The 27049-nt window shown below is 36.4% G+C and overlaps 1 protein-coding gene across 1 annotated transcript in view; it reads left to right on the top strand.

The window, feature by feature from the left end:
- The first annotated feature begins 3245 nt into the window (after positions 1-3245).
- NYAP2 (neuronal tyrosine-phosphorylated phosphoinositide-3-kinase adaptor 2) overlaps positions 3246-27049 on the top strand; it is a 238795-nt gene continuing 214991 nt past the window's right edge. Inside the window, exons 1-2 of the mRNA XM_039855507.1 lie at positions 3246-3272; positions 11107-11344. Of these exons, the coding sequence (XP_039711441.1) occupies positions 11124-11344 (221 nt within the window). The 5' untranslated portion in view covers positions 3246-3272; positions 11107-11123. The remainder of the gene's footprint in view (positions 3273-11106; positions 11345-27049) is intronic.

Below are 27049 nucleotides of genomic sequence, written 5' to 3'. Positions count from 1 at the left end.
GATTGAGAAGATGAGGTTGAAAAATCTGATGGTTTCTAAGCCCTATTTTAGGAAAAGAAGAGGAGAAAAAAGAAATGGAGGGAAAAAACACTCTCATTATAAATTTTCCTGAAAATATTAAACTGAGAGGTCCATATGTTATTATAAATATGCTGCCCCTACTCCTTTGGAATAAAAAAATCCCCATTTTTGGAAATTTTGCAGTAGAAAAATGGCGGTTTCATTTTATAGTTAGCAACCACATGTCAGTGTCTCCTTGCTTTAGTGTTTGTAATTATCCCGGTGCATGAAAACAAGGTCATTGAGAACCACTGTGTTGGCCAAAGATATTGAGATGCACGGTCAACCAAGTGACCTCGGATCCTATTCCCATGAGCCAATGAGTGTGAGGCCTGAAGGAAGTCAGTGTATTTACCTTAGTATCAATTTTTTCATACATAGAAATGGGCTTTGGACTAGTGTCTATTCAAGCTCTCTATAGTTCAAAAATACAGCACCCCAAACCTGATAGAATCATCAGTTATGATAAAGCATTTCATTTCCCAAACTGTCTGTCATGTAATTTCCTTATAAAGAGTCTTTTCTGCTTTTAGTCATGTGCTGAAAGACTTCTTTGGTGGTGAGAACACTTCACCACCAAAAATAATGATACATTACTAAACCTCTTGATCACAGTGTGGTGGCTGCTGCTAGTTTATAAGTGGTCCTTGAGGCTCTTTTCTTTTCTGTAATGTGATAAGTTTTTAGAATCTTTATGAGACAGAGAAAGAAAGAGGGAGTGAGTAAGAGGGGAGGGAGGAAGGGAAGGAGAGAGTAGGGGAGAGAGATAGAGAGATGTGGCCTCTTCTCTTAGCCAATTTCTCTCCTTCTTTTCATTGATCTAATCTTCTAAAGTGCATTAAACTGATATCTGGTTCCAACAAAAAAGCAGATGCACAGAGACCAGGAAATAAGTGACATACGTGCCTTGCTTTAGGAATGTACGCTAGGACATGTAAAAACTGAAAGCCATGCTACAGTAATGTAACATGATGATTTCATTTTCCCCCAGATATTTACAAGTTAAAAAAAAATTTGCAAAATCATAGTACAGTCCCAGATGCCATTTAAGACTCAGGAAGGTAAACTTAAGTTTCCAGTATTTTTATGGTCTCTTGAGAAATGAAAAATTACTTTATATTTAGAACACATTTTTCTAAGAAGTAGGTTATGAACTTAGGTGTTTATGATAACCCTTGGGAAAATCAGCTTGCAAGTGAAGGTAATTTACAATAAAAATTATTGGAAAAGAATGTGACAGAAAAATACCTACAGGTCACTATTGAATAAGCAGCTCATTTTTCCCCTTAAAATTGATATTTTAATCACTTATTGTTATTTTTATCATAGCATCAGCCTACATATTAAAACATCTACATTATACTTCATTACACTTTTTACTCTGGGCAAAAGTAGGTTAGATTAAGAACTTAGTACTTGATATATGTGTGTATGTGTGTGCATATGCACACATATATTTTTATGCATATATACACACATATATGCATAATATATGTTGTATTATGTAACATGATCTATATGTATATATTAAGGAAGATATTAAGAATGGAATCAGGAGAGTCCTCAGGAAATGTAGGAAATGACTTTAAATAATTTCAACAGTGAGTATAGGAATTAGAGATATGCATGCCATAGTTAATTCACATCTTATTTTCATTTAAAAAAAACCCCATGCATTCCAAGCGAGACCTTGATTCAACATACGTGTGTGCTGTGCATGTTGCTTTTAAGTGGGCTAGTTTTGTTCTCATGCCATAAGAGCAGGTGGCATGAAGCTGTTTGGATGAGGTTAAAAGGCTCCTCCCCTCTTTCCCCAAGCAGCAGCTTGAAGTACGTCAGCAGTCAGCAGTAATTGTGTGCCTGGCTCGACTGTGCAGGGCGGGTGGAGGCAAAATTGATATCGAATAAGGGTATCAAACTGAGATCTGGATGTTTCGTTTAAGTTGTTGCTCATTTTCATTAGCCACACCAGGGTGAAAGCTTATAACTTTACAATTCTCTGTAGTGAAAACATTTATTTTTGATGGACTTGTATTTTTCTTCTCCATAAAGACTAAATTAGTGTTGTAGTGGATATAAATGAAGGGATTTCTTTATCTTCTTTTCATTTTATTATTTACTAATCAGACTTCAGCCCAGACACATAGAGAGAGAGAGGTTCTGTTGCTTAGATGTAAGGCCTTTAATGAGGATGGGAGGCCCCAGGGAGCCGAAATCCGAAGTAGAGCGATGCTGCTTTCGGGTTTCTTGTCATTTCTTCAGTTGCTTCTTCTCCTCCCTTTTCCAATGGGCCTAGTGAGCAGGAACTATCCAAGGTGCTAGAATGCTGGCAGATTTGCCGTTCAATGCAGACGGATTGCAGAAAGAGAAGAAAGATTACTGCTTATTTCAGAAGGTAGGTTCTTTGTTTCAGAATCCCTGATTAATCAGCAGCAGCATCAACAGACTAAGGCAGCTGGAGAGGAGAGAGAGAAAAGCAGGAAGGGAGGGAGTCAGGGGAGGGAGGAGGAGGAAGGAGAGGAGAGAGAGAGAGAGAGAGAGAGAGAGAGAGAGAGAGAGAGAGAGAGCGCGCTGGTTGTCACGGGGGAGGGACTATGCCACAAGCTAGGCTGCTCCAAACCTTCTGTATGTAAGTGGCAATGAGAAAGAGCATCTTTTTGGCTGAAAGGAGACATTTAGAGAGGATGTTGCTGATTTTTTGTTTTCTTTTATTTTTATCTTTACAGAATATAATCAAATGAGGCACCTTAGCCAGCCTGGGTGATTGTTTCGAGTCTTGTAATCATCTGTGTAGCAAAGTGGGTAAAATCATTGAATTTCTTCCCGGCTGGACCTGGAAGGAGAGGGGCTGTGTGTTCGTCCCCACCCATTAGCTATGCCCTCTTTTCTCTGAATGTCGATTTAAGGAAGCAAGCACCTGTCTTCTGCCACTGTATCTTCCTAGAAAACTTTAAAGACCATTTTATGTGATAGGAAGAACCTCAAGAATTCTCTGATCTCTAGTGATGAAGAATCTGGGAGTGGACACTTACCCCATCCAGATACAATGCACTTTAATTGAAGAAAAACTGAGCTGAACTACAAGTCTATTCCTTATGGTGCTGGATTACTCCTACAGAACTGCCCTGAGATCAACCGCGAGAGAGGGCTCAGACAGACACAAGTCACCTTCTGATTATTGCACTTAGCTCTCCCTGGGGACTTAAATTTTGGTATGTATCTCATTTTTCAGATTCTCTAAGCATGCTAATTGAATCCAGCACTAAATAAATCAAGCAATCTGGTTATGAAATGGAATAGATTTTATCTGGGGATACTTAATGCTGAAGTTTGCATGTCTTATTAGGAGGAACAGAAATAAAGCCACAGCGAAGGCATCTAGGGCTTTAATGAGCCTCAGGCTGTTTTATATCCTCTTACCCACTTAGTTACATTACCACAAAAATGGTTAAACTAGATTTTAATTGGTAAAATAAGCCATGTTGAATTATTAAAAGCATTGAAAATATTTTCCAGGGTATTAATTGGCATTCACATAGTGCATGCTAGCTATTTATCTGCTATTCCATACCATAAATATTTTACAACAGTCTCTTAGCACACTTGTGTCAGCCAAATTCTATGTTCTCGAAAATAATACAGTACCCCCCTAAAAAATACAAACTATCAGACAGACACCGAACCTGAAACTGCTTCTTCCTAAATGATTAGACATAAATCTTTTTGATAAACATGTATTTTAATAGCTGTTTAGACTCATCACAATAAATATTTTCTACAGAACTTCAGATGGACTTGTTTTACTTGGGACATAAACTTATTTTGTTGGCGGTGTCTCTAGTCTAATTTTTCCAACTACCAGCAATATTTAAAATACATGAAATGTAGGTACTCTCTACTAGGAAGAAATATTACATGAAATAATATTTATTTGCATTAGAAAACCCTAAAGTTGTTTTGATACCAGAGAACTGGATTTTTTTCCTAAATATAGCTCACAAATAAGGGAATTTAATTGAAGAATTCACACAGTATAGTTTTGGCCCTTTAAACATGCAAGAATTTATAAACAAATAGTGTGAAATAATAATTGTAGTGCAAATTAACTCCTCTCCTACTTCTTTAGGTTATAAATAATGCTTCAACTTATTTTCTATATTGCCAAGTGGTAAACAAATTAATATGAGAAAATGTAAGGCACACATGCCAAAATTATTTTATTTTTTCCCATGGAATCTGCAACATATGATTGCCAACTCAGCAAAGACAGAGACTCTAAAAGAAATTGACAAATTAATAAAAACAGACCCAAGAAAAAAATATTATGATTTCACAAGGAACTAGAGAAGCCCAAGGACTTGAAGCATTCTGTAAAGTTTAGAGGGAGAAGCATAAAAATCCTAGACACCAGAAGATTGGCTATTGTTTGAAAAAAAACAAATAAGTCACAGACTCCCAATTCAACTACAGTTTGCATTGTAACTTCAGTCAGCAATTTATTAGACTGACCATATACTGACTTTGCAAATACTGCCTTGTAAGCATTTGAAAACATTTGGCCAATGGCTCAAAAAGTACCTCGGTCATTGACATTTTGCACAAATCCCCAATAGTAGTAGAAATGTACAATCACTTTAGACCATGGGCAAATAGCACCATGACAACCTAGAAGTTGAAGAGGAATTTCTGATTTATGATGCTACTGCATTAACATGCTCTATGCCCATTTTACCCATTTGGAAAGGGAGATAGTGGAGAAAAAACTCACTCCAAAGTAATCTGCTTTCTGAGGAAAAAAAAAAAAGCAATCAGTGTCTTTGTCGTCACTTCAACAAGCTCTCTTGGTTTTAACTCTAACATTTCCCATTTTGGGCAGAACAGCTGCATTTTGATGACAGCGAGAATGAGAAAATGAACGTGACAGTTTGTGGGGTTGTGAGTAGGATTTCAAGGATAATCAAAGTGAAATTACAAGACTGAATTTTGACAGATTATGGATTTTATCAGGAAAACAATTTGACATGGTTTACATGGGTTATGTATTATAACCAGGCAATCTAGTCTGTTGATTTGGTCCAATATGAAGTCAGCAAATTTTAGAAATTAATTTGCATACATATTTACATATGTATGTGAATCTTGATTATTTAAATACTTATATTCACAATGTGTTTTCAAATTGGTGTGAGTACATGCAAAAATTGTAAAAGATCTTTTTTTCTCCTGTTGAAAAAAATAATATAGTCAAAAATTACATTGGGAAACTTTTATTTGGACGAATCAATATTACTGGGCAAAATAAGAATCTCTGTCTCAAAGAAGATGTGATGACTGGAGTGGGAGGGAAAATCAAATTTTAATAACTCAAATCATAATAACTTCCTCACAGTGTTGAGATAGGTGTGGTTTGAAAACCTCAGAAATAAATAAGAAGTGGAGACTAGAAAACTTTCTCATGTGCAAATAAAACGAAATACATAAATGTGAAATGAAGGCAAAATGTCTAGGCTTTCCACGAGGAGATTTATTCCCTGTATATATTTTATTTTTCCCAGATAACACAGATAACATTATAATAATAACATAAACTTTAGCTTATTCTATGAGCTATAAGTTTAGCTTGTAGGGTTAGCCATGACCTAAAATTTAAGAAGCTTCTCATAGAACTTCAAGAATTCACTCCCAAACAAGTGGTTTTCTTCCTCTACTACTCAGTAGATGTAGAAAATAAATGGATTAATGAAGATTTTTACAACTTGGAAAACCACTTGGAAAGTTTTAGATGGGGGACAGCTCCATTTCAGAAAGTCTGAGTAAATTTCAGAAAGTCTGAGATAAAAAGAGACAAAAGAACCAACACCCCTGAGAGCCAGTGGATTAATTCGCAGATGATATTGGTATTCTAGAACCCTCCTTTCGATACATGGCAGTGAATGATCCATAGAAAAGTCTGCTTGAGAAGTGTGTGTGCACCTGAGCCCGTCTTTATGGAGCCAGAGTGGTTGATGTCACAAGGCATGAAATTACACTGAAGGAGGGATTTGTTCTAAATTTTAAGAAGAGAAAAGAGAATTTTAACATGTATGAAAAGATGCATGCTTAATATTTATCTGACCCTATTTACATAACTTTTCTTCAACAACAGCCTATAATTAATTAAAAAAAAATCCTCTAATCTATTAGGAACCCAATCTTGACATTGATTAATGTCCCCATTAAATTTGTTTTGGTAAATTGAGGCCACACAAAATTGATTTGTAAATTTACAGAAGGAATAACCCATGTAAATGTATGATCTTTAAGTTTTTGCATATGCTTATTTCTTTAAAATGTGATCCAGTTTTTTGTTGTTGTTGTTCATTTGTTTGTTTTTTTGGCTTTGACAAAGTCCCGTAGTATCTCAGCTTCTTGAGTTCTTTGGATGCAATTAGTGGCAAGAGAAAGAGAAGAAAAAGTAAATTTTTTATGTTTCTATGTGTTTCATTTTGATATAATTATGTATATTTTATGTTCCACACGTATATGTACTAGATAATTTTATTTCAGTGGAAACATTTTAAAGAAATACAATGCTACTTTCAGTTTCCAGGCTCAGCATTGGAAGGTATAGTGATGGTTTCACACCAAAGAAAATAAAGAAATGATTCATTCAATAAAAAGTTAAATGCTTAGTGCTTTAAGTATGACCTAAATCCCCCTCAGTATAAATTGGTGCATTTTAAATTTCAAATTTTCGGAAGTATTACGATATTATACAAAGTTATCTTTAGGAGGAGTGTGGTTAACAGAAAATCAATTTAAAAGGCGAAAGAATAAAATAAAATAAAGCTGAGCAATTAACCATCCAGTTGTATTTAAGCCAATAGCCGTAGCTTTTATAAGAATGGCAATGATTCTAAATACAATAGTCCAGAAATTAAACAAAAGGAATCTCTTACAAGTGCAGTGGAATCCAGCAGAGGAATAAAGGAGTAAAGCGAAGACGTGAAGTTACCTGTGATCTGTATGGGAATTCTGATCTCCGTCACTTCAGATGCTTTTCCAGGAGAGTCTCTGAAACAAATTTTAAATATTGGCCACGACTTCTAAGACAAAGAACACACTCACATATTCTCACACTCTTTGAATCAATGCTGTGAATTCCAAAGAAAACATATCTACCTCGTAGATGAAGACTACAGATGCCAACTTCCAACCAGTGCTCTAAGGACAGGGGATAGGGTGGGGAGTTAAAATGTCTAATTTGTTGAGAGCAAAAATGGCGGCAGATATATACTAGTTCAAATAAAAGGGCTGGATGTTGAAATGTAAGACTTTCCTTTCAATTTCACCACTCCATGCAATAATGAGGTCTAGTAAGGGAGGCTGATTGATTGTGACATATCTAAAGATGCTATATTTGAAGAAAGGGGCCTATTTGCTTCTTAACTACATTCTTCTAAGACGCCAACTTTGGGAATTAGGTGCCTCAGACAAGCCTCATAAAATGCTTTTATACAGGATTTTTATTCAAGGACCAGAAATAAAAGAACTTGATTTCCTATCCAATGGTCAAAACAGAGCCAATTTTTGGTGGTAAAAACAAAAAACAAAAAACTGTTCAGTTGCCTCAGAAACACTTTTTGGCTTGGGAAGGTGGTGTCTGAATATTTGAGAGATGAGATGAACTTCGTGGTTGATATGTCCCAAAGCCCTTATTTTCTAGATGTGGAAAATAGGGCAGAATTGGGAAGTGGTCTGTTTTCATGCATTTGGTTAGTGGGCATATCTGTTAAGTCCTTTTAAAGCTTCCATTTATAACTAAGAAAGTTCAAGTGCACTAAACATTCTATTCATTTATGTTCCAAAGTAAGAGTATGTTTGTTGAGGAGTTATTACTAAACATAATTTTTGTCATAGTTAAGAATTATGAAAAGTATCTAATAAAAATGTTAGTGACTAATAATTATGGTAACGTTTCTTGAACGCTTACGTACATTTCCAAACTGTTTCCTCAAACAATGTAAGGAAGTAAATGCTATTCCAACCACCATTCTTAAAATGTGGAAACTAAACTTCGCAGAGGTTAATTCACTTGCACAAAGTCAGAGATCTATGAATGGTTTAGTTGGGATTTTCAGGTCATATTGTTCAACTTTTCAGCTCTGCCTCACTGTCTAACCCGTCCTACATTACAAACTAGCTTTTACATTTACACAAGGAAGAAGAAAAGTTTGATGCTTAAACATTGGTAGCATCAAAGTTTAATTTTAATTTTAATTTTTGAAGATTAGATATAATTTTTCAAATTTCTTTTGTTCATTATCAAAAATGGTGGCCATAAACCATGACAAACTAGTGAAAGTCACCATTGCTACCAGCGTCAATGCTCTTGTTACACTGTGTTGTAATTGTTTATTCATTGTACTTTTATACTATAGTGTGAAAATCTAGAGGAACACAATTCTGCCTTTATCGGTGCCTGGTTCATAACTGGTGCTCAAGAAATAGTTGAATAAAAGAATGATTATGGAATCAAGTACTTCTCTAGAATTAGATGACATAAGCATGTTTACAAACATTGATTCGATTTTCGTTTTTCCGAAGTTTTACTAGATTTTGTGGTTGATTTTCAGTCTCCAAATTTTTATCTTAGTGAAAAAATATCTTATAATAATACACTTTTCCATAATATAGATATTTTACAATATTATTAATTTTTTTTCTGAATAAACATAATATAAACTCTGGCCAGCTTGAAAGAACACATAGTAACATAGTTAATTTTCAGAAGTTCACAATTAACCTTGCTACTCTTTGGAATATATAAACCGCATAAAGAATCTCTTGTGTCAATTGGATGGGAGAGAAACTTAAGGGAAGAAATAAAAACCTCTGGGTAATGCCTAACACAATGGAAAATATAGAGTTTGCTCTAGGGCAGAGTGGGAGTGATCGCCTCCCACCCTGAGGCATGACTTCTAGAATCTTTGAAATACTGACTTGGTTTACTTAGTTATGGTAGAATTAATTGCCATAAAGTTATGCAGATCTTTTTTTATCCAGGCACACCCAGTGATGAAAATCTTGATAGAAGTGAATTTTCAGTAATGGTGATGCTTTAGCTCTCTGAGAATCATATTCTTGTATTTTTTTTACCCCAAATTGCAATCATTTGTAATAGTAATTTTCTATTCCTCCGTGTGTCCACCACTTAAGCATCTAATCTGATGGACTGATATTAAAATACAATTCAATTACGTTAGATAGTTGGAATTAAAAGACCATTTCATTTGCTAACCCATTATGGCTTAAAACCAGACCAAAAATAATAAAACTTAACATAAAAACAAAAAAAAAGTCGTGCGTCAACAAATAACTTTTATCCTCTAGTGTCAACTATTTCATACATATTGGGAAAGAAATATAACCTTAAATTCAGAGTGAGTTTCAAATAATGTATGGATTGACTGGCAGCTAAAATGTTAATAAACTGTGATAAGAAGTGAAGTTTCCATAGCTACAATCCAGGTTATTGAACATGACTACACTTGTACAAAAAAACAGAATAAAAATGATTTGCAATGGTAGAAATGAAAGTCTATGACTTCTACATGAAATAGCTGGGCTAATATTTTTAAAATATCTTTTGGGGCCTTTGAAGAAAGTAAAAAGATGTAAAAAGGTGATTGCAATTTTGGAGAAAAAAAGTTAATTTATAATTTTTAAATGACCAAATCTTTTCCTTTGTTAATTGATTTTGCTTTAGATTTTTCCATCTGCCTAAATTATACTATACTATACTATACTGTACTATACTATACTATACCAAATTATACTATAGTATAGTTTGCTATACTATAGTAAATATGCATTCGAGGACAGTAAGCTTTATTAAGCTAGAAGGGTAACATATTTAATCTTGTATGTAATTAATTAAACTTCGGTTCTATTTTTGATTGATTAAAGCACAGTTTCTCTATCCCCTGGATTTATTGATTTCTATGATTCATTGAATACCTCTACTCCAAGGCATGCTGATTTTTATAGCCTGCTAGTTATTCATCCACCATTCATCTATACCCATATATACATTTGACATTACTATTGCTCTCCATCTTCCTCCTACACTTTCATTAAAACAATATTAACTAACATTACTATATAGTTACTACTGTTGAACTCTATGCTAAATTCTTTACAGTCATCATTTCTCTTAATCTTCAGCAGGAGGTAAGAGAGACTATTTTCATCACTTTATAGATGAGTGTAATATGCAATGGTTCAAAGTCCTATGTTGCTGTTGTTTTGATTTGATTTTGTTTTTCAGTAATCTTTTCCATGGCTGAGGTTTTTAAAACTTCATGTGGCAATGGTAATCACAGCTGTCTTTGTTTGAATTACCAGACTGGTCAGTATTAACGTGGTCCTGATGACCTGTGATATTTGAGTTATAGTGTCAAGCCATCATAGGGCACCATTTTGAAAAATAATGGTGGGTCGAAAAGGGATTATTGCCAATACAAATTATATGAGAACTGTCTATTTTCTTGATGACTGCTATATCCTACATGAATAGTTCAGATTCATAAATCTTAATCTAAAATTGTGAGGAAAATGCACACGACGCAAAAGTTTGTTTCAAATAAGTATTTTATTTGAAATTGAACAGAAAAGTCTTTATGGTGATCAGAAATAAATGAAGCTTGGAGCTGATATATTTTGTTGACATAAAGACACATTTTTGAGAAACAAAATCATGACTAATTACATAAACCAAATGTTTATCTTCATGCACTGTGCTGTATTCACACCATAATGTTACCTTTCGATGCAAAAACATTGGCCTTTGTCCTGCTAATTTTGTTGCTTTGATGAGTGTTTGCTACTGAGGCAACATTCATTTACTATTTATTTAAATACTCTGATTTCTAAAGAGACATTGTCTCCAGGTAGATACCACCATAATCATTGAAGTTTGGGGCTGACAAGATATTTGTGGAAATAAATAGCGCCATGCTTTTATCTTCACCCTTGATGTAAGGAAAATGCGTTCTCATCCTACAGGAAGTGTTCCTTTTTACATGATCTCCTCCAAGATGATGAGTTCTAATCCCGAGAAAGACCCTTTGGACACATTTCTCCAATATATTGAAGATTTGGGGATGAAGGCCTATGATGGCTTGGTTATTCAGAACGCATCAGACATCGCTCGAGAGAATGATCGCTTGAGAAATGAAACAAACCTGGCCTACTTGAAGGAGAAGAATGAAAAACGCCGAAGACAAGAAGAAGCAATAAAACGGTAAGTATGAATAAAAGTATTCTGAGTTTTGCGCACACAAGGAAATCTGTGAGTTCTGCAAAGGCTGTGATGTTGTCACCTGGTCAAGAAGGGGACTGTGAAAGGTAGACTCAGAGAGACAAAGTGAAAACGGCATCTCAACTATAACAAAAACTCAACCCTTCCTACTGACAGGATCCAAACCTCGGTTACCAAAAGTTGTTTACTTGTGTGTTGCACAAGGGGAGACACAGATGGGATGAGAGAATAACTTGGTGTCTTGAAAATTAAAGTTCATGCTGAACAATCTCTTGATAAAAGCCCCCAAAAAGAGTACACAAACACTTTAATGGCTAGCGTGTGATGAAAATCCCCACTTTCATGGTCTTTGTTTGTAGTTCTTACCTTATCATACAGTTCATCTTCTCCCTAGATTGTAAAAAGACTCATCAAAAATTCGAATTATATAAGCATCTTAAGGCAAGTGGAACCCTTGGTGTATGCTCTCTGTGTAGAATTTTATGATTTTATGGCTATTACAGTTCTTGTCTGGTACCAAGTATTCCAGGTTTGTTCAAATGAAATGACTTTCATGCTGTAAAACCTACCAGCTACAAGTGAGCCCTAGACTGCAGCTTCCAAACTGAGGCTAAGTTTCCTAAGACAAAAGAATATTACAGTGTTTCGTTTTACAGAATATTACAGTGTGTGTGTGTGTGTGTGTGTGTGTGTGTGTGTGTGTGTGTGTTTTAAGGTATACAGGTAGAGACATGTTGTGTTTGATGGAATCCTGTTTCTTCAATGTAGTCCATTTACTAAGTGCAAAGATGCAGAATTTAGGGAATTAATCCATATCTATTAGCTGGATAATTGAATAAAACTAATTATTTTAATAGGTGATAGATTTTTCATAAAATCTGGCATTAATATTTTCGCTTACTCTCTGTGAACATTGTGATATTAAGAAAAAGAAATTATTATTTTAAGTTGAACTGTTCATTCTTATAAAGAAGCTAGGTTAGGATGCATTACTCTTCTCATTTAATAGCAAAGTACTTTTTCTGAGAGGGTAGAAAGGAAGGGAGAAAATAACTAGAAAAATAAATAGAAATAAATTTTTCAGAGGGTTCCCCCGCCCCCGGACTATTAAAACAGAAATCTATGCTTTACCTGGTATAAAAATATTTGTAAAATTTCATACTGCATAAACATGTTCACTATTAATATATTTTACTTCAATTAATTTGTTGTTGAGAACTATGTTATTTTTTTAATTCTACCTAATTTTAGTTGGTATCACAGATTTCATTCTAGGGTACACTAAATGCCCTTTCTTAGGACATTTCGTTGTGTGTGTGAAATATATCCGATGCAGTTCTATGAATACGTGAGCAATTTATTTTACCTTTATGAGTTCGAGTTTTTAAAATCAAAATAAAAAAGGATAGCCTACATAATTCCTGAAATAACTTCAGGTCTGTCTAAAGTCTAAAGTTTCCCAATCCCAGCATTAAACCTTAACAATTCAATCTTTTCTATAAGCATATAAACTGGGTTATTTGCTGAATAGTTTCACTAGGTTTTACAAAGCACCCACAGTGTGCTTATCGCTGTTCTATTAGCTTATATGTTTCATTAACAGCCTTCAGAAGGTTTCTATTTAAAGATCCATAGATAGTAAGACAGCAAAAATGGCTCGTTTTAGGTAATTTACTGTCAAATGTTCAAAGGGGCACAATTCCAAAGAATTCTGAAGTTCAAGAGACAGAAGTTGGAATTTAGGCAGTGGAGAGAGCACAACCTTATCATTACATCCTAAGTGGGGTCCAAGAAATTCAGTTATGTGAACTTTGAGTTGGTTCCTGCTAGATTAGTGAAGCAATATATTTTTCTTAGAATTATGTTAGCATAAAAATAAAGATAATTCAGTTCACACATTAAATTGAAGAAGTCCTAAATAATCTGGGGACATTTGTTCCCCATCACCCCTTTAGCTCAAGACAAATTTTAGTCAAGTCCCGTTTGTGTATAGAGCAAAGGACAGGAGTAAGTCACTACCATGTGTCTGTGTGTGTGTTTGTGTGAGTGTGTGTTAATCTATATCAATGGTTTATTTGAAACAGTTCTTCTGAGTATGAGAGTTCTTTCTTGGGTCAAATGACTAAGAACTCAAAGTGGGGGAGAAAAAAGGTACTTGTCAGTTGAAAATTCATAGACAGTTTATCTTTCTATAATTAGATTAGGAGAAAAATGACCCTATTGCTATAGTAGGAATAAGCAAGAAACTTCTAGGGCAGGGGTCCCCAATTCCTGGGCTGTGGACCAGTACTAGTTCATGGCCTGTTAGGAACCAGGCCGCATAGCAAGAAATGAGTGGCGAGCAAGTGAGTGAAGCTTCATCTGTATTTGCAGCTGCTCCCCAGTGCGAGCATCACCTCAGCTCCACCTCAGACCATCAGGCATTAGATTCTCATAGGAGCACTGGTCCCTGGTACCAAAAAGCCTGAAGACTGCTGTCTAGGGTCTGGCATTTGATGAGATAGATATTCCATGTAGAACATATGGGAAAAATGCATACCTGAAGCCAGGTTACTTTTAGGTTCCATAACTTTGTTACTTGTGGGGCTGTTGCTGCAATAGTAATTGGTGTTATCCACAGGAGAGATACAGAGGTTAGTACTTTATGTCAGAGTGACCTGGTGGCAGTGGGATTTTAGATGATAAAGTCATCCTGAATTTGTCCCTGGGTATGGGTACGGTTGAAGAATAAACCAAATTCTCAGGCATGGGGACACCAACTAGAAGTAAGCAGACTAACGAATCCTAGTAGACTTATGTTCAAGTTGAATTCAGACCTCACCCCTGAAATTAGAGATCAGGCAGAGAGACTTTAACCTTGGAAGCAAGGGAGGACACTGAGCCAAGTGAGATAGATAGGGCATCTCTCACCTGAGCTCAAGGTGACCAGAGACAACGAGCAAACAAAGCACCAATACGTGGTTGCCAATATCCAAGCTATAATGTAGGTTTCAAGAGAAGGAAGACTCTGTTTTTCTCTGCAGTTCTTGAACAGAATCTAAAGCCTACTTATTGCTCATTAAACACTTGCCATTAAATGTATTCATTGATTGGAAAATATTTATTGAAATTTTGCTAAGTGTCAGGCAGTGTTCCAGACCTTGGTAAGATGCCAAGGAACAGAAAGACATTCTTTTTATAAGGAGACTACATTCTGAGAGAAGGGTGGTGAAGACACCCGGGAAACAAGTATATATAAATATGCGAGAGGCAAAACTAATTTTTTTACACTGTAAACAAAAGCAGGGTAAAAGAGATTAAAAACAGAGGCCAGGGAAGGCTTCTTAAACTACATTTGAGCAGGGACATGAGATGTGGGAAGCATCCTGCCAGCAATGTGAGTCACGTGACTACCTGCAGGAAAAGAATTTTAGTCAGAAGGAACAGCCAGTTTGACACATTCCAAGGAGAGGACAAGTGTCATGTAGTAATCAAGGCAAATATTGAGGGGCGTAAGTTCAGAATGGTAGGGGGCCACCAGGTAATGGAAAGTCTTATAAGCTCTTATGTCCTATTCTGACAGAGAAAAGAATTTTGTCAAAGGTTTTTGAGCAGAGGTGTGACACATCTTGACTGAACATTTCATAAGGATTATTATTTTCTTTGTATCGAATAGCTGGATGGGTCATAACTGAATGCAAGGGATCCAGAGAGAAAGCTTTTGCAATAACTCAGGTGAGAAACAGTGGTGGCTTGAACTAGAATGGTAGCAGTCAAGGTGGCATAAAATGATCAAATCATGGGCACCACTGGCATTTTCTAATTGATGTAGAAGTTGAGTAAGAGAAAGGAATTGAAGACGGGTCTCAAGTTTGTTTTTTTCGTTGTTGTTTTTGAATGCCGTTGTTACATTGTGATGTGTTTTGGCCTGAACAACTAGAGAACAATGTTTCCACTTGGTGAAATGATAAAAACTAGAAGAGGAGTAAGTTTAGGTTAAATGGTGGGGAAATAGGAGCTCACCTCTGGCATGCCAACCCTGGAAGCCCTTTCAGAGATCCAAGTGGAGAATTCTGGATAGGCAGTTCTATCCCAGACTCATGTTAGAGATCAAAGCTGGTGGTATAAGAGTCATATTTCTACAGATGTTACAGTCAGGAGCCTAGTTGAGAATACCTAGGACCCGAAATTAGATAGAGATGACAAAAGCAATGAGGATTATTCTTCAGGGCACCTGATTGCTTACGTGATCGAAATAGTAGAAGAATTCAGTAAAAGCACCAATGAGAGAGGAGAAGAACCACAAAGGAGAGTGATGTGTCCAAGTGAAGGGATAAAAGTGACTAAAGAAGAGAGAGAAAGAGATTTTACAAATAGATCAAATATGCTGACGCCTGAGAATTGACTAATGCCTTTTACCACATTGGTGGTGTTGCAAAGAACAATTTCCATGGAGAGTTGGGGAAAAAACCCACTGGGCTTGTGTCAATGAGAGTGGGAAGAACGGAATTGAAACGAAACACAGAGAACTAATTTGAGGACTTTGAGGTTAAACATTCTTCTGAAATATGAAGGGTACTTGAAGGGGGAAGTAGGTTTATGGTGAAAGTTTATTTTTCTGCATTTTTCCTTTAAAAAGAGGAAAACAGCTTATTTAAAATGCTGATATTGGACGTGGTTCCATAGTGTAGCGGTCAGCACGTCTGCTTTACATGCAGAAGGTCCTGGGTTCGCGCCCCAGTGGAGCCACGGTCCATGGTCTATGGCCACGCCACCCTGAACAAGCCCATGTCTGATCTCAAAAGCTCAGCAGGGTTGGGCCTGGTTAGTACTTGGATGGGAGATCACCTAGGAAGACCAGGTGCTGTAGGCATAAATAATGATAACAATAATAATAATAATAAATAATAATAAAAGGCTGATATGAATGCTCACAATGGAAAGGGAAATTACTGTGATTATGCCCTGGAGCAGGTGAGAAGGACTAGGATCTAACTATCTTAGACAGGAGCACAGACTGCTCGGCCATCGTAAGAGAAAAGATGCCACAATATATGGATGAACGAATGATGAACAAATGAATGACTAACCCTGCATGAAAAGGCCCCAAAGCTACCTCATTATACACCAAATGCCATCTTTTTAATGTACCCGTGGTCGTTACATTGATAGGAGTTGAAAAATGCCGTCTGCGTCTTGCCATCAATAACTCTTCCCACCGTTTCTTACACCCCTCCCCCCAAATGTCTTTCCAGAACCCTAATTTAAAGTGCAAATATTTTTGGAAGAGAAAATATACTAGTAAAGACTGCTGAATTGTTGAGATTTCTCAAATGTCTTTCATTTTCAAAAGCAGGACCCACGTACAGCATGAGGACTTAGACATCTCTGGCTATTGTTGGGGGGTGGGGGCTGGAGAGAGGAAAGTGCTAGGAACAAAGCGAATGATGACTGGACGGGAGCATGAGACTAAAGGCCTTGCATGACTTTGCGACAGGACTGGCTGTGGCTGTCTCTAGTTATCCCATCTCAGTATCCATCGTAATGTTCAAATGCAATTTTATTTTGTTCATATGGTGACCTGGGGTTCTGACAGTGAAAAATGTAATAATCTCGTATATTATAGAAGTTCTCAAAGTATGTTTTTAAAATTGTTTAATATTCCTAATAGAAAATGTATTTTTAATATTTTTGAAAACTCCACAGCGAGATTCTGGTCATGCAGGCCTGTTGGGATTTCAGGAATGGCAATAGAAGCAGAATATCCACATCTAAATTCCATATATATTTTAATATTTTTAACATGCAGTTTATGTCAAGTTGTAGAGAAAATTCAACGTGATGTTAATGAACATAGTCTAATCAATTAAAATCCTATATCATACCTGCTAAATGCCTTTTTTAATATATAGTATGGTTTAATATATAGGAAGTAAATGCTGAAAATCTAAAGATGGAGCATGTTTGACCTTGAAAAGGCATTGATGATAATTCTCTGAAATATGCCAGTTACAATTTCAGAAATGTGCAGACTGCCAAGGATTGCTTAAAAAATGGAAATAGGATTTCTTATGATTGACCTTCTGGATCACATATGGGCTGAAATGCCTTTTGTGCTGAAGCTAGGAAGCTTAAAACACTGAGCTCTTCGAAAAAGAATATCCTCCTCACTTTATCACGTAGGCTTTCTGAGCCCAATTCCTTATTTTTAAACTAACTTGAGCCACATGTCACGACGAACTTTCTTGTTCTTTCGCTTCCATTTCTCAAACGAGATTTTACCAAAAAGACTTATTGGGAGAAAAATTCTAAAGAAATAAAAAGATACTGTTAGTGCTTTTTTTAATAGCTCCAAATATTTGGCGAGAAAGAGAAAGACTTAAAGAAGGAAAGTTAATGGAGAATAAAAACTTATTTTAGTAGCGAATCATTTCTGCTATTTTAAACTCTAATGGTTTTGTGCAGGCACTGTTAAATGAAATTTACTTTTTGTTAAAAAGCCTATAAGAAAACAAACACACAAAACTTACGGCTTCGAACAAGTGAGCTCACTTGAGATGAGTTACAAAACCCTCGCTTGTCACATGTGTGGGAGGGGGTGAAAAGAGCCTTTTAAGAGGCATGGTGCGTCGTCTATAGAACCATTGACACAGCCACTAAGAAGGAGGCAAGTGACCAATGACAACAGCGTCTGACCACAGACACCTTGTCAGGCGGTACCTGCGTGTAGCTGTGAACATAAGGCCTGCTGTGAAGGTTCCCTATTCATAGTCAAAACCCCTGTTTAGCACATCAAGTGAGGGTATTCACTAAGGAGGATGGGTGATCAGAAGATGATCTGATATACCAAAAACACGTTTAAAAGTTTAAGGCTTCCTTTCAAATAATTTTTCTTTCTGAATTCTGGAACTAGTCCCTGCCCTGTCTCATTTTATCATTCACCGCAATATTTTAAATACAATACAGGAAATATTTCTTGGATAAAAAGCAACAAGAAAATTTGTTCTCAGTATGTCTTTCTGTGTATATTTTCTATTACAGAGAAAGGCTGTTTCCTCCCCCACCTCCCCTTAATGAAACAAATGCTACATTAGTGAAATTCTCCCAAACATTACAAGTCTGGAAGAGAGCTTTTGACTTTAGCAAAGTGGTTCTGACACAAAGGACCACTTAGGATGATTAGGGTTGCCTCTGTTCCCTGCAGATGCCCTCAAGGGATCTATATGAGGTTATATTTCCTCTTTAAAAGTGACAGTCAGAAATGAAATTAGATTACTTACAGCTCCTTTAAAAATACATGCAATCGTATATTAGTATGTATACTTTGAAGCTATTTATATTTGAAGGTTTTAATATTTCCATTATCCAAGGGGAAACAAAGGACCACTGAAGCCCCTTCTTTGGACTATAATGAAAAAAAAAATTAAAATACAGAATATGTTTTCTTATTCATTGCTACCTAAGAAGTGGTCGTGATACCCAAGTTTTGAATTGGTTAAGGTTTTAAATGATCACCGAAAGACACAGTTATACGGAGAGATCTTATTAAAGACATGTTAACAATTACATAAATTCCCTTCAGATAGTAATGGCTTTTGGAATCATACTCAGGATTCGTGGCAGAAGATTTTATAGAAATAAAGTGCACTTTTTTGAAGTGCATTTTAGGGAACGATACCCATTCAGTGTTCCATGAATAGATACTTTGGTCACAAATAAATGATCTCATGGATGTTGTTTTAAACGGAGGCATGCAGAAAAATGAAATACCCTATTTTATATCAAAACGCATGTTGAAGTACCATTACTCAGGTGCAGTGAAGACAGTTAAATGAACCACAGCACAGAAACATACCTGTGTCAACTTTCAGAACTGTTCTACAGCTAGCCTTAGGATGTTTAGAAATACTTACAGTCGGCTGTAGCTCCTGTGCTGAGAGCATAGGAAACAAACCCCAAAAGCACTCAGCTATACCATCTAGAATTAAACTCAGATCTGCTGCATATCAGGGTTGTGTTGGAATGAATCAGCTGATCTGATCTGATGTGAATTTCTGACCTAATTTTGCTGTAGGGCTCAGCGCTCAGGCAGAGAAAACAAGGTTAATGTGTTGATAAGGGGGCAAGATTAAACAGCAGAGAGTATCTTAATAACCCTCTCTAATTTCAGCTTCCTCTCGTGTTTGTGATTAATTCCAATCACTTTTCTATTAATCATTTCAGAGGACCTCAAGCTGCTTTGCTTGTTTTTATGTTAAAATAGTGCATCTGAATTTTCTTTTCTCGAAACTAAACAAGATATTTAGATATTAGAGTAATTTTGGTCACAACACCAAATGCATGGGGAGATTTTTATTCATCGAGCCACACGATTAGATGAGAGAATTCAATAACTCATGTTGTCCATCCCTCGGCGACTGCTCTTTATTAAGCCAGAAGCCAAATCTACAAGGCTGATCCTAAATAAATTGATTTATTTAAAGTGTTCTAATTTTTTTTTTCCCAGTGCTGGTGGGGAAAGTTAATATTAATGCGCATATATCTAAGGACACCGCTTACGCTCATTAATGTTAACTTTCTCCACTTAGCCTAAAGACATGGCTTTTGTACATTTTGGCTGTTGTGCCACTTCGCTTTGTAAATCAAAATGGAGTCTGTCCCGCTGGTCTACTATTTCCAGTAAGGGTTGCCATGGTCCTGAGATAATTAACACAAACTTCAGCATTAATCCATTGACAATCTTCATTACGTCTATATTTGTATCAGGAGTGATCTCAGGTTTTTCGTTCAGTCACCTGCCAGGACAGATTAGAGGCCACCTATAGAGAGACCTTTAATGGCTCGTGTTAAGGCAAGCATCTTTCTTCTTTTCACATCCCTTTTTGAGAGCTGTTTATACTTTTGGTTGTTTGGGCTTTAATCACATTTCTGGACCTAGCATTGGCTCTTAGTTTGAAGGAGTTCAGTGTCTGTTTTATAGTTGAAATAAATGGACAGATGTTGGCAAGGGGAGGGGTTTTTCAGAACATAATCCTATATGGGCTGTCAGTCAGCATGAGAATTAAGCTCTTCTTATGCTGAGGAAATTGCAGTCAAGAGTGGACCTTTCAAACATCCAAACCTATGGTGATCTGAATGATTGAAACGACACCCATTGGAAAAATTAAGGTAATCTCTCTTTCTCAAGTTGTGTTAAATATTTAGAGATGGTTATAGATTGATTGGGTAATAGATTGCAGTCTAGGCTTGTTTCTTATACTCTTCAGGCTATCAGAGGATATTCTCAATCTTTAACTAAACATGGCTTTTGTAAAACGTCCAAAAACCCAGCTAAGGAAAAGAAATTATTATAGAGCCAGGCTATGAGTCAGGGGATTTTTTTAACTACTAAAAATGCAGTATGGCTTCGAGAACTTGTCTAGTGCAACAAACGAAGCTGCGGGAGTAGAGACTGAGCATGCTAATAAAATAGCTTCAAGCTTTCTGTTAACTTCGAGGTATCCTGAGGAAAACGTCTTCATTATAAATTTATAGGTCACCTTAACGTTAATTTTAATCACGAATTGATCAAAGGAAAATCTCAAGTCCCCTCCCAAAATAAATCTCTGCTCACAACACATGCTTCCAGTTAAAAGTTAGTCTCCAAAACATTCATATTTTAAAATGCATAACAGAATATTCATGTCCATGCTGAAATATGAATGTAACTAGCATGCCAGGAAGCGAAGGGAAAAAAAATAACTTTTTTTGGAAAAGTACTTTCAATATGAGATACAAGGAAGATGCTTTAAAACTAAAAAAAAAAAAAAAAAAAAGATCAGCATTTGAAATCCATTACTTTAATTAGTAAATTGCATTTTAGTCTTTGATTTGGAGCTAGCTAAGTGTACCACTCAGCATATCCTGATGTTTGAATAAGAAATTAAGTGGTTCATCAATGACGACCAGCATTACCAAGGAGATTTCTTAATTTTCTATTAGGCTGAGGTTTATATGTGTTGCATAGCTATTTTGTTTCTGTACCACATTTTTCATTAAGCATTTATTTATATGTCAGGCATTGTTGTCGGTGCTTGGTATAAAGCAGCGAACAAAATAGTAAATAACACTTACCCTCATGGGGCTTACAATCTGCTGAGGGTGGGGTGTTGGAGACAGATGATAAACAAAGAAGTAAAATATAATGTAAGTTAAAATGTGATGGCTTCTATGGAGAAAACTGAACTAAAGAACAAGGGGCCAGGGGTGTGGGCAGAACACAATTTCAGATAGGTTGGTGCGGGAAAGTCTCAGAGAGAATGTCCTGTTTGAGTAAAAACCTAAAGTGAGCGAGGGAAGACCCATGCAGATCTCCAGGTGACAGATTTCCAGGAAGAAGGAGTATTCAGAAAAGAGGTCCTGGGTGGGAGCATTCCTGGCATGCTGGAGGAACTCTAAGGAGGTCAGTGTGGCTGGAGCATAGAAGTGAGATAGAAAGGGGTAGAAGGTCAGCTCAGAAGTAATGAGGTCAGATCTTGTCAGGACACAGAGGTCACTTTGGCTTTTCACTCAATTGAAATGAGTTGAGAAGTCACTCTACCGTTCTGAGAGGCAGGATGCCATAATGTGGCTTCTTTAAGTAAAAGAATCATTCTGGCCACTGCGTGGAGAAGCAAGGGCAGACACAGGAACATCAGTTGTGAGGCTGTAAAAAACAGTCGCCAGGAGGGATGATGGCAGCATGGACCGAAGCAGCAGTACCGGGCGGGAGCGGAAGTGGAATCTGAGATACGTTTTGAAGGTAGAGTTGACAGAATTTGGTGATCGCTTGGTTGTGAGTCTAAGAGCAAGATAAAGACATAGCATTCCCAATAACGGAAGAGGAAGACAGCAGAAGTGTTTGGGTAGGAAAGGTTATGCACATTTCGTTTGAGAGTCTATTAGGCTTCCAGTGATTTGTTGACATTTGCAAGAATATCCTGTTTTGCATTTGATAATTTGTAGGTATGGGATTGAATACTTTAATAGAAATGTGAAATACTTTTATAAGACTTGAAAAGCCTCTCTCTCTCTTACACACACACACACACACACACACACACACACGCACGCACATACATACACACATTTAAGTTTGAGGAAAGATATTGTTTGAACATTTATCCAGAGGAGAGCGAGCATGTAGATTAACCAAAGCAAATGAGCAGTTGCCTGGGGGTCTCTGGCTTTGTGCAGAGCTAATGGAGTCAGTGATCTGGGTTCTAAAAGCTACGTGATCCGTACTCTCAGATGCTTTCTGTTTTAGAGCAGAGGTAACAGTCATAGTCCTGCAATCTGCGAAGCAAGATAAAAGCCAGATGTAATAAACCTGCAGAACTCAACATTTTTGAAATGGAAAAATGCTCTGACAATGGGTAGATTCAATTATTAGCATTGGTAATCGCTTAAGGCCTTTTTGCAGTGATGACAGTTAGTTTTTTAATTGCTGAACATTTGACACCTTTTCTGTTCTTGAGTATCCCAAGAAACATATGGATTATTACCCAATTATAAAATCAAAATCTGCAGTAACTAGGTGTGGGGACAGGGAAGTATAACGGAGTAGGTAGGAAAATATTAGTTCCTGGACAAAAGTGAGGGTTGGTTCCTTTGACATCCTAGTTTTTGTGAGACCCATGAGGTTTCCCTTAATTCTTAAAGTTGTTTACTCATTTGTCAATTGGAAAGAATGTTTATCTTGTCATGTTAAGAGAAATAAATATACAACACGTGTGGAGTAACCAGTGGACTCGCAAACACATTGTAGCTGCCTGGAACTGGAATTTATTGTATTATTTTTTTTTACTATCACGTTATTACCTTCATCTTTATCACATAATATGGTTACATTAGTGTGGATGTAGGGCACCATGTCCCAAAAGGTTCTACCTCCATTTAGGGTAGAAACCAACACAGAGAAAGAAATAGGATTGTTTGCTTTGAGCATTTGCAAATGACACACGTATCTCCCCCAAGTGTGTATTCCTTGCTTTATCATTTTGTTTCATCTTCTCCATGTACACATATTTTTGTTATTTCGGATGAAATAGTTAAAATTGCATGAGGGCTGAGAGAATTTTGGCATACGAATAGATTGGAAACGATGCAATCATTGGTAGTTTTCGTCTTAATTATTAAACCGGCTTCCAAGAGCAGAGAAATGGTCTCTTGTGCATAGTAGGTTTTGAAACATTTGTCAGTTCAGATCGCATCAACTCACTCTGTGCATTGACATTGAGTTTCCCAAGGGAAAAGGAGATAAATTGGCAAAGCACGTGATATTTCAAATGCAGTTCAATAATGAATTTCCAGATATTTTCAGTGAACTCCCTTGAAAGTTTTCCCTCTTGGCATATAAGCTGCTAAATTTTTACTCTTTTCGTGGAAATGCATACTTTCTGTGAAACTGCTATAATGTTTAAGCTAAAATTAAACAGAGAAAGAAATAATGAATCATGAAGATAAAATGACTATATCTGTAAGAGCTAACAATCTAAAATGGGTTTTTAAAGAAAAAATGCTTTGTGCTTTGATTTCTCTTCTGGAGAGCAATGTGTGTTCGACATGGCAGTGTAAATGCTACTTAGAGGTTTCAGCTTTGTATTGGTTTGAAGATGTTGGGGGAGGCTTGGCCCACAATAGATTCTGACTGCCCTTAGCACCGTAAAAAGCACTTCTTTCTTGCACACCGCCTAATGCAGTAATTGTAACTCTGACCTATTCGGATCTTTTTCAAATGGAACGAGAATTGCATAGAGAAACTTGAGCCTTCAAGAATTTTCCTAGAGGGATTCTTAACCTCCTAGGATGCTTGTTGTTGGGTTGTTACATGTAACTTTAAAAATTGCTCAGATGCCTGTAATAATATACCACTGAAATGATATTTGTTTTGACGATAAGCGACAAGACAGGACTAGAAATCACTCATCAAACAACTTATAGTAGAGATACTTTTAAAGAAAATAGTCATTGAAAGCTAATATTTTATTTTATTTGAGGAAGAGACGACATTTTGTGATTTACAAAAAAAACAGTAATGAAGAAATTCAAAGAAAATGAGGAAATATCTTTATAGTCATTAGAGTACATGTGGATTTTCTCTCAGGAGAAGGGGGATGCCTCCTTCCATACCAGGTATGAAAGTATATAGTAGGGAGAGCATTTGAGACGTGGCTCCCCAGTCTATGTCATCAACTTGATTCAAATACACTGTTATAAATTTTTTTAAAAATTATCTAGTAGGGAATATTTGATTGAAGAAAGACTAGAATCTAAAATAATTTACCCTTAAGTTATATTAGAGTATTTCAGAAAAAACTCATTGTAATCAATGCAAATTATTCTTTTCTGCCCTCAGGCCTTGGGATAATGAAACAAAGGGTTAAGAGATGGGTAGTTTGTGACTTTTCTCCAGATTTTTACTGAGTCTTGTTTGAAGCCCTCAAACCTCCGACTGCCAGCAGATCAATACAAATAACATGTCTCATTTAGGAAGAAATCCCATGTGTTTTATAAACCCCGTCAAGATAGACAGTTTCATTTCCAGAAATTAGTTCTTTCAGATATAAAATTTTATTCTTAGATTCGTTCTTCTTTTCCATATAATTTTATTAGTTTCTCTTCTTAACAGTTTAGGGTTTTAATTCCTTTCTTTAGTTCCTGTCTTTTGTGATACAATTCAATCTGGTCTGGTGTGGTGTGTGTGTGTGTGTGCTCTGTTCAATTTGTGCACAATTATTTAAAAAGCCTAGGCATTTCAAATAAAAATAGAGAAGAGAAACACATTTTCAAAACATGGTACATGGTTCAACAGATTAAATGGTGGGGGAGGGGAATTTCTCCTAGAAAAGGATTGCGCAGTAAAAGCCTTTTTAGCAAATCATACTGAATCTCATTAATAAGGAATACGTCCACTAAAGCTGTACCATCAATCTGCCATGTGCATTAGTGATGTCTAGTCCAATTCAGGTAGATAAATTGTTCCCTAAGTGTTGGTTGGCTGCCACTCAAATCACAATACCAATAATACATGCCATTCTGAATCTCCCCTGACTCATGACAAATTTTTTTCACAGGGTTAGACTGGACTAAACAGGTGAAGGAGAGGAATGGTGTCTGTTTGAATAACTACCACCACAAACAGCAAAAAAAGGGTAGATAACTGGAGAGATAAGTAATAGACAGGACGCTGTGAACTAATCTCCCAAAAACGAACTGGTAGAGAGTAATTCAAGTAAGCATCATTGTCTAAAGTGTCAGCTGAAAGTACAACCAGAAAAGTAATCAATACGGAACTCACAAAATCAAATGAGAGCATCACTGTAGCATAGAGATATTTATCAAGGGAAATAGGCACCAGACAGGGGAGATAATAAGGAATGGAAAACAGTAACAAACTCTTGTGTGAATATTTTAATTACGGCATTTTAGTCTCATTTCTACCTATGAACATTCTATTTAATGATGGATACCATGACTGATATTCTTCCTCATGGCTAGCTGTCAGAAGCGTTCATTATTACAAACATGTACTTTTAAAAGTCAAGATATACTAACATGCCCTTGTGAAACTCTTTGGTTCAAGTTGACACCATGTGATTTTTCGAAGGAAATCCATAGGTGTCACACGTGTCGTGAAAATAAAAGCACCTGTTTTTGAACCTAGAGTAGAAGGGAAAGTATTCTATCACTTCTTACAAGATTAAAAGTCTCCAAGGACATATGGTGCATGTAAGAGAGCATTTTGAAATGAGGTAGAAACACTAAGCCTGTGCTGTTCTATGATTACATTAAAGTGGAAGAATGAAAGATTAGGATGGTATTGGGTATTAGGAGGGAATGCCGCATGTGGGTTTATCATTAATGCAGTGACCCTATCTGCCCAAGCCTTTCCATTTCAATGTGACTTAGAATTCTAAAAAGAAGTCAGCTTAACGGTGTCAACACACTCCCCTGTGTGTGTTGCCTTCAGCTAAGAACCTCTATCTTTAATTTAGCACAATTGACAATCTTGGTTCGAGACAGACTGTGATTTAGTTAACATGAAAAGGGAATGACCTCTGTCACCCCAGAGTTGAATGAGAAGCTCAGTAGAGGCTGGACGACATGTATGAACTATTGTAGGAACAATAACCTGAAAAATAACCTGGGAACAAAATGAAATGGCCTCAGTGAACATGTGGAGGAATGGAGAAATCCTTCATATCATGGTTTGAATCTTCTCCTAGATAAACGTATGCATGTTTATTTTTTAAAGACGTGGTTTAATAATGCATGCATGTTATGTCACACAGGTAAAACCTTGTTTTAATGAACAGTCTCAGAATGATCAGCTCGATGCAATAATACTATCTCCATGTGCCAATTGGCAGCTCTTGTTAGTTTCTGATAAGGATGCAGCCTATTCTGGCAGACAAGGAGTAATATGTAGTGGAAACACTCAGTACTTTCAAATCCAAGAACAGTGAATTTAGTTAATAAAAAACTCGTCTTTTTACTACATGAATCATGAAGATATTATCAATGATAGAAGTGAATGATCTTTTCATAAAATTGTCTAAGGTGAATTTTTGGAGACATTTTATTCCTCATGGGAATAATACAGTTTCTAAGATACTTGATGAAATGCAATGTCATGTATTTAAGATTAGACGTGATATATCTCTTTTAATTTTTGTTTATAATCATGTC

Source organism: Pteropus medius, unplaced genomic scaffold (assembly GCF_902729225.1).
Source record: "Pteropus medius unplaced genomic scaffold, Ma_sr-lr_union100, whole genome shotgun sequence".
Taxonomy (NCBI): Eukaryota; Metazoa; Chordata; class Mammalia; order Chiroptera; family Pteropodidae; genus Pteropus; species Pteropus medius.
Note: the sequence above shows the minus strand (reverse complement) of the source record. Positions and strands in the feature narration are given on the sequence as shown.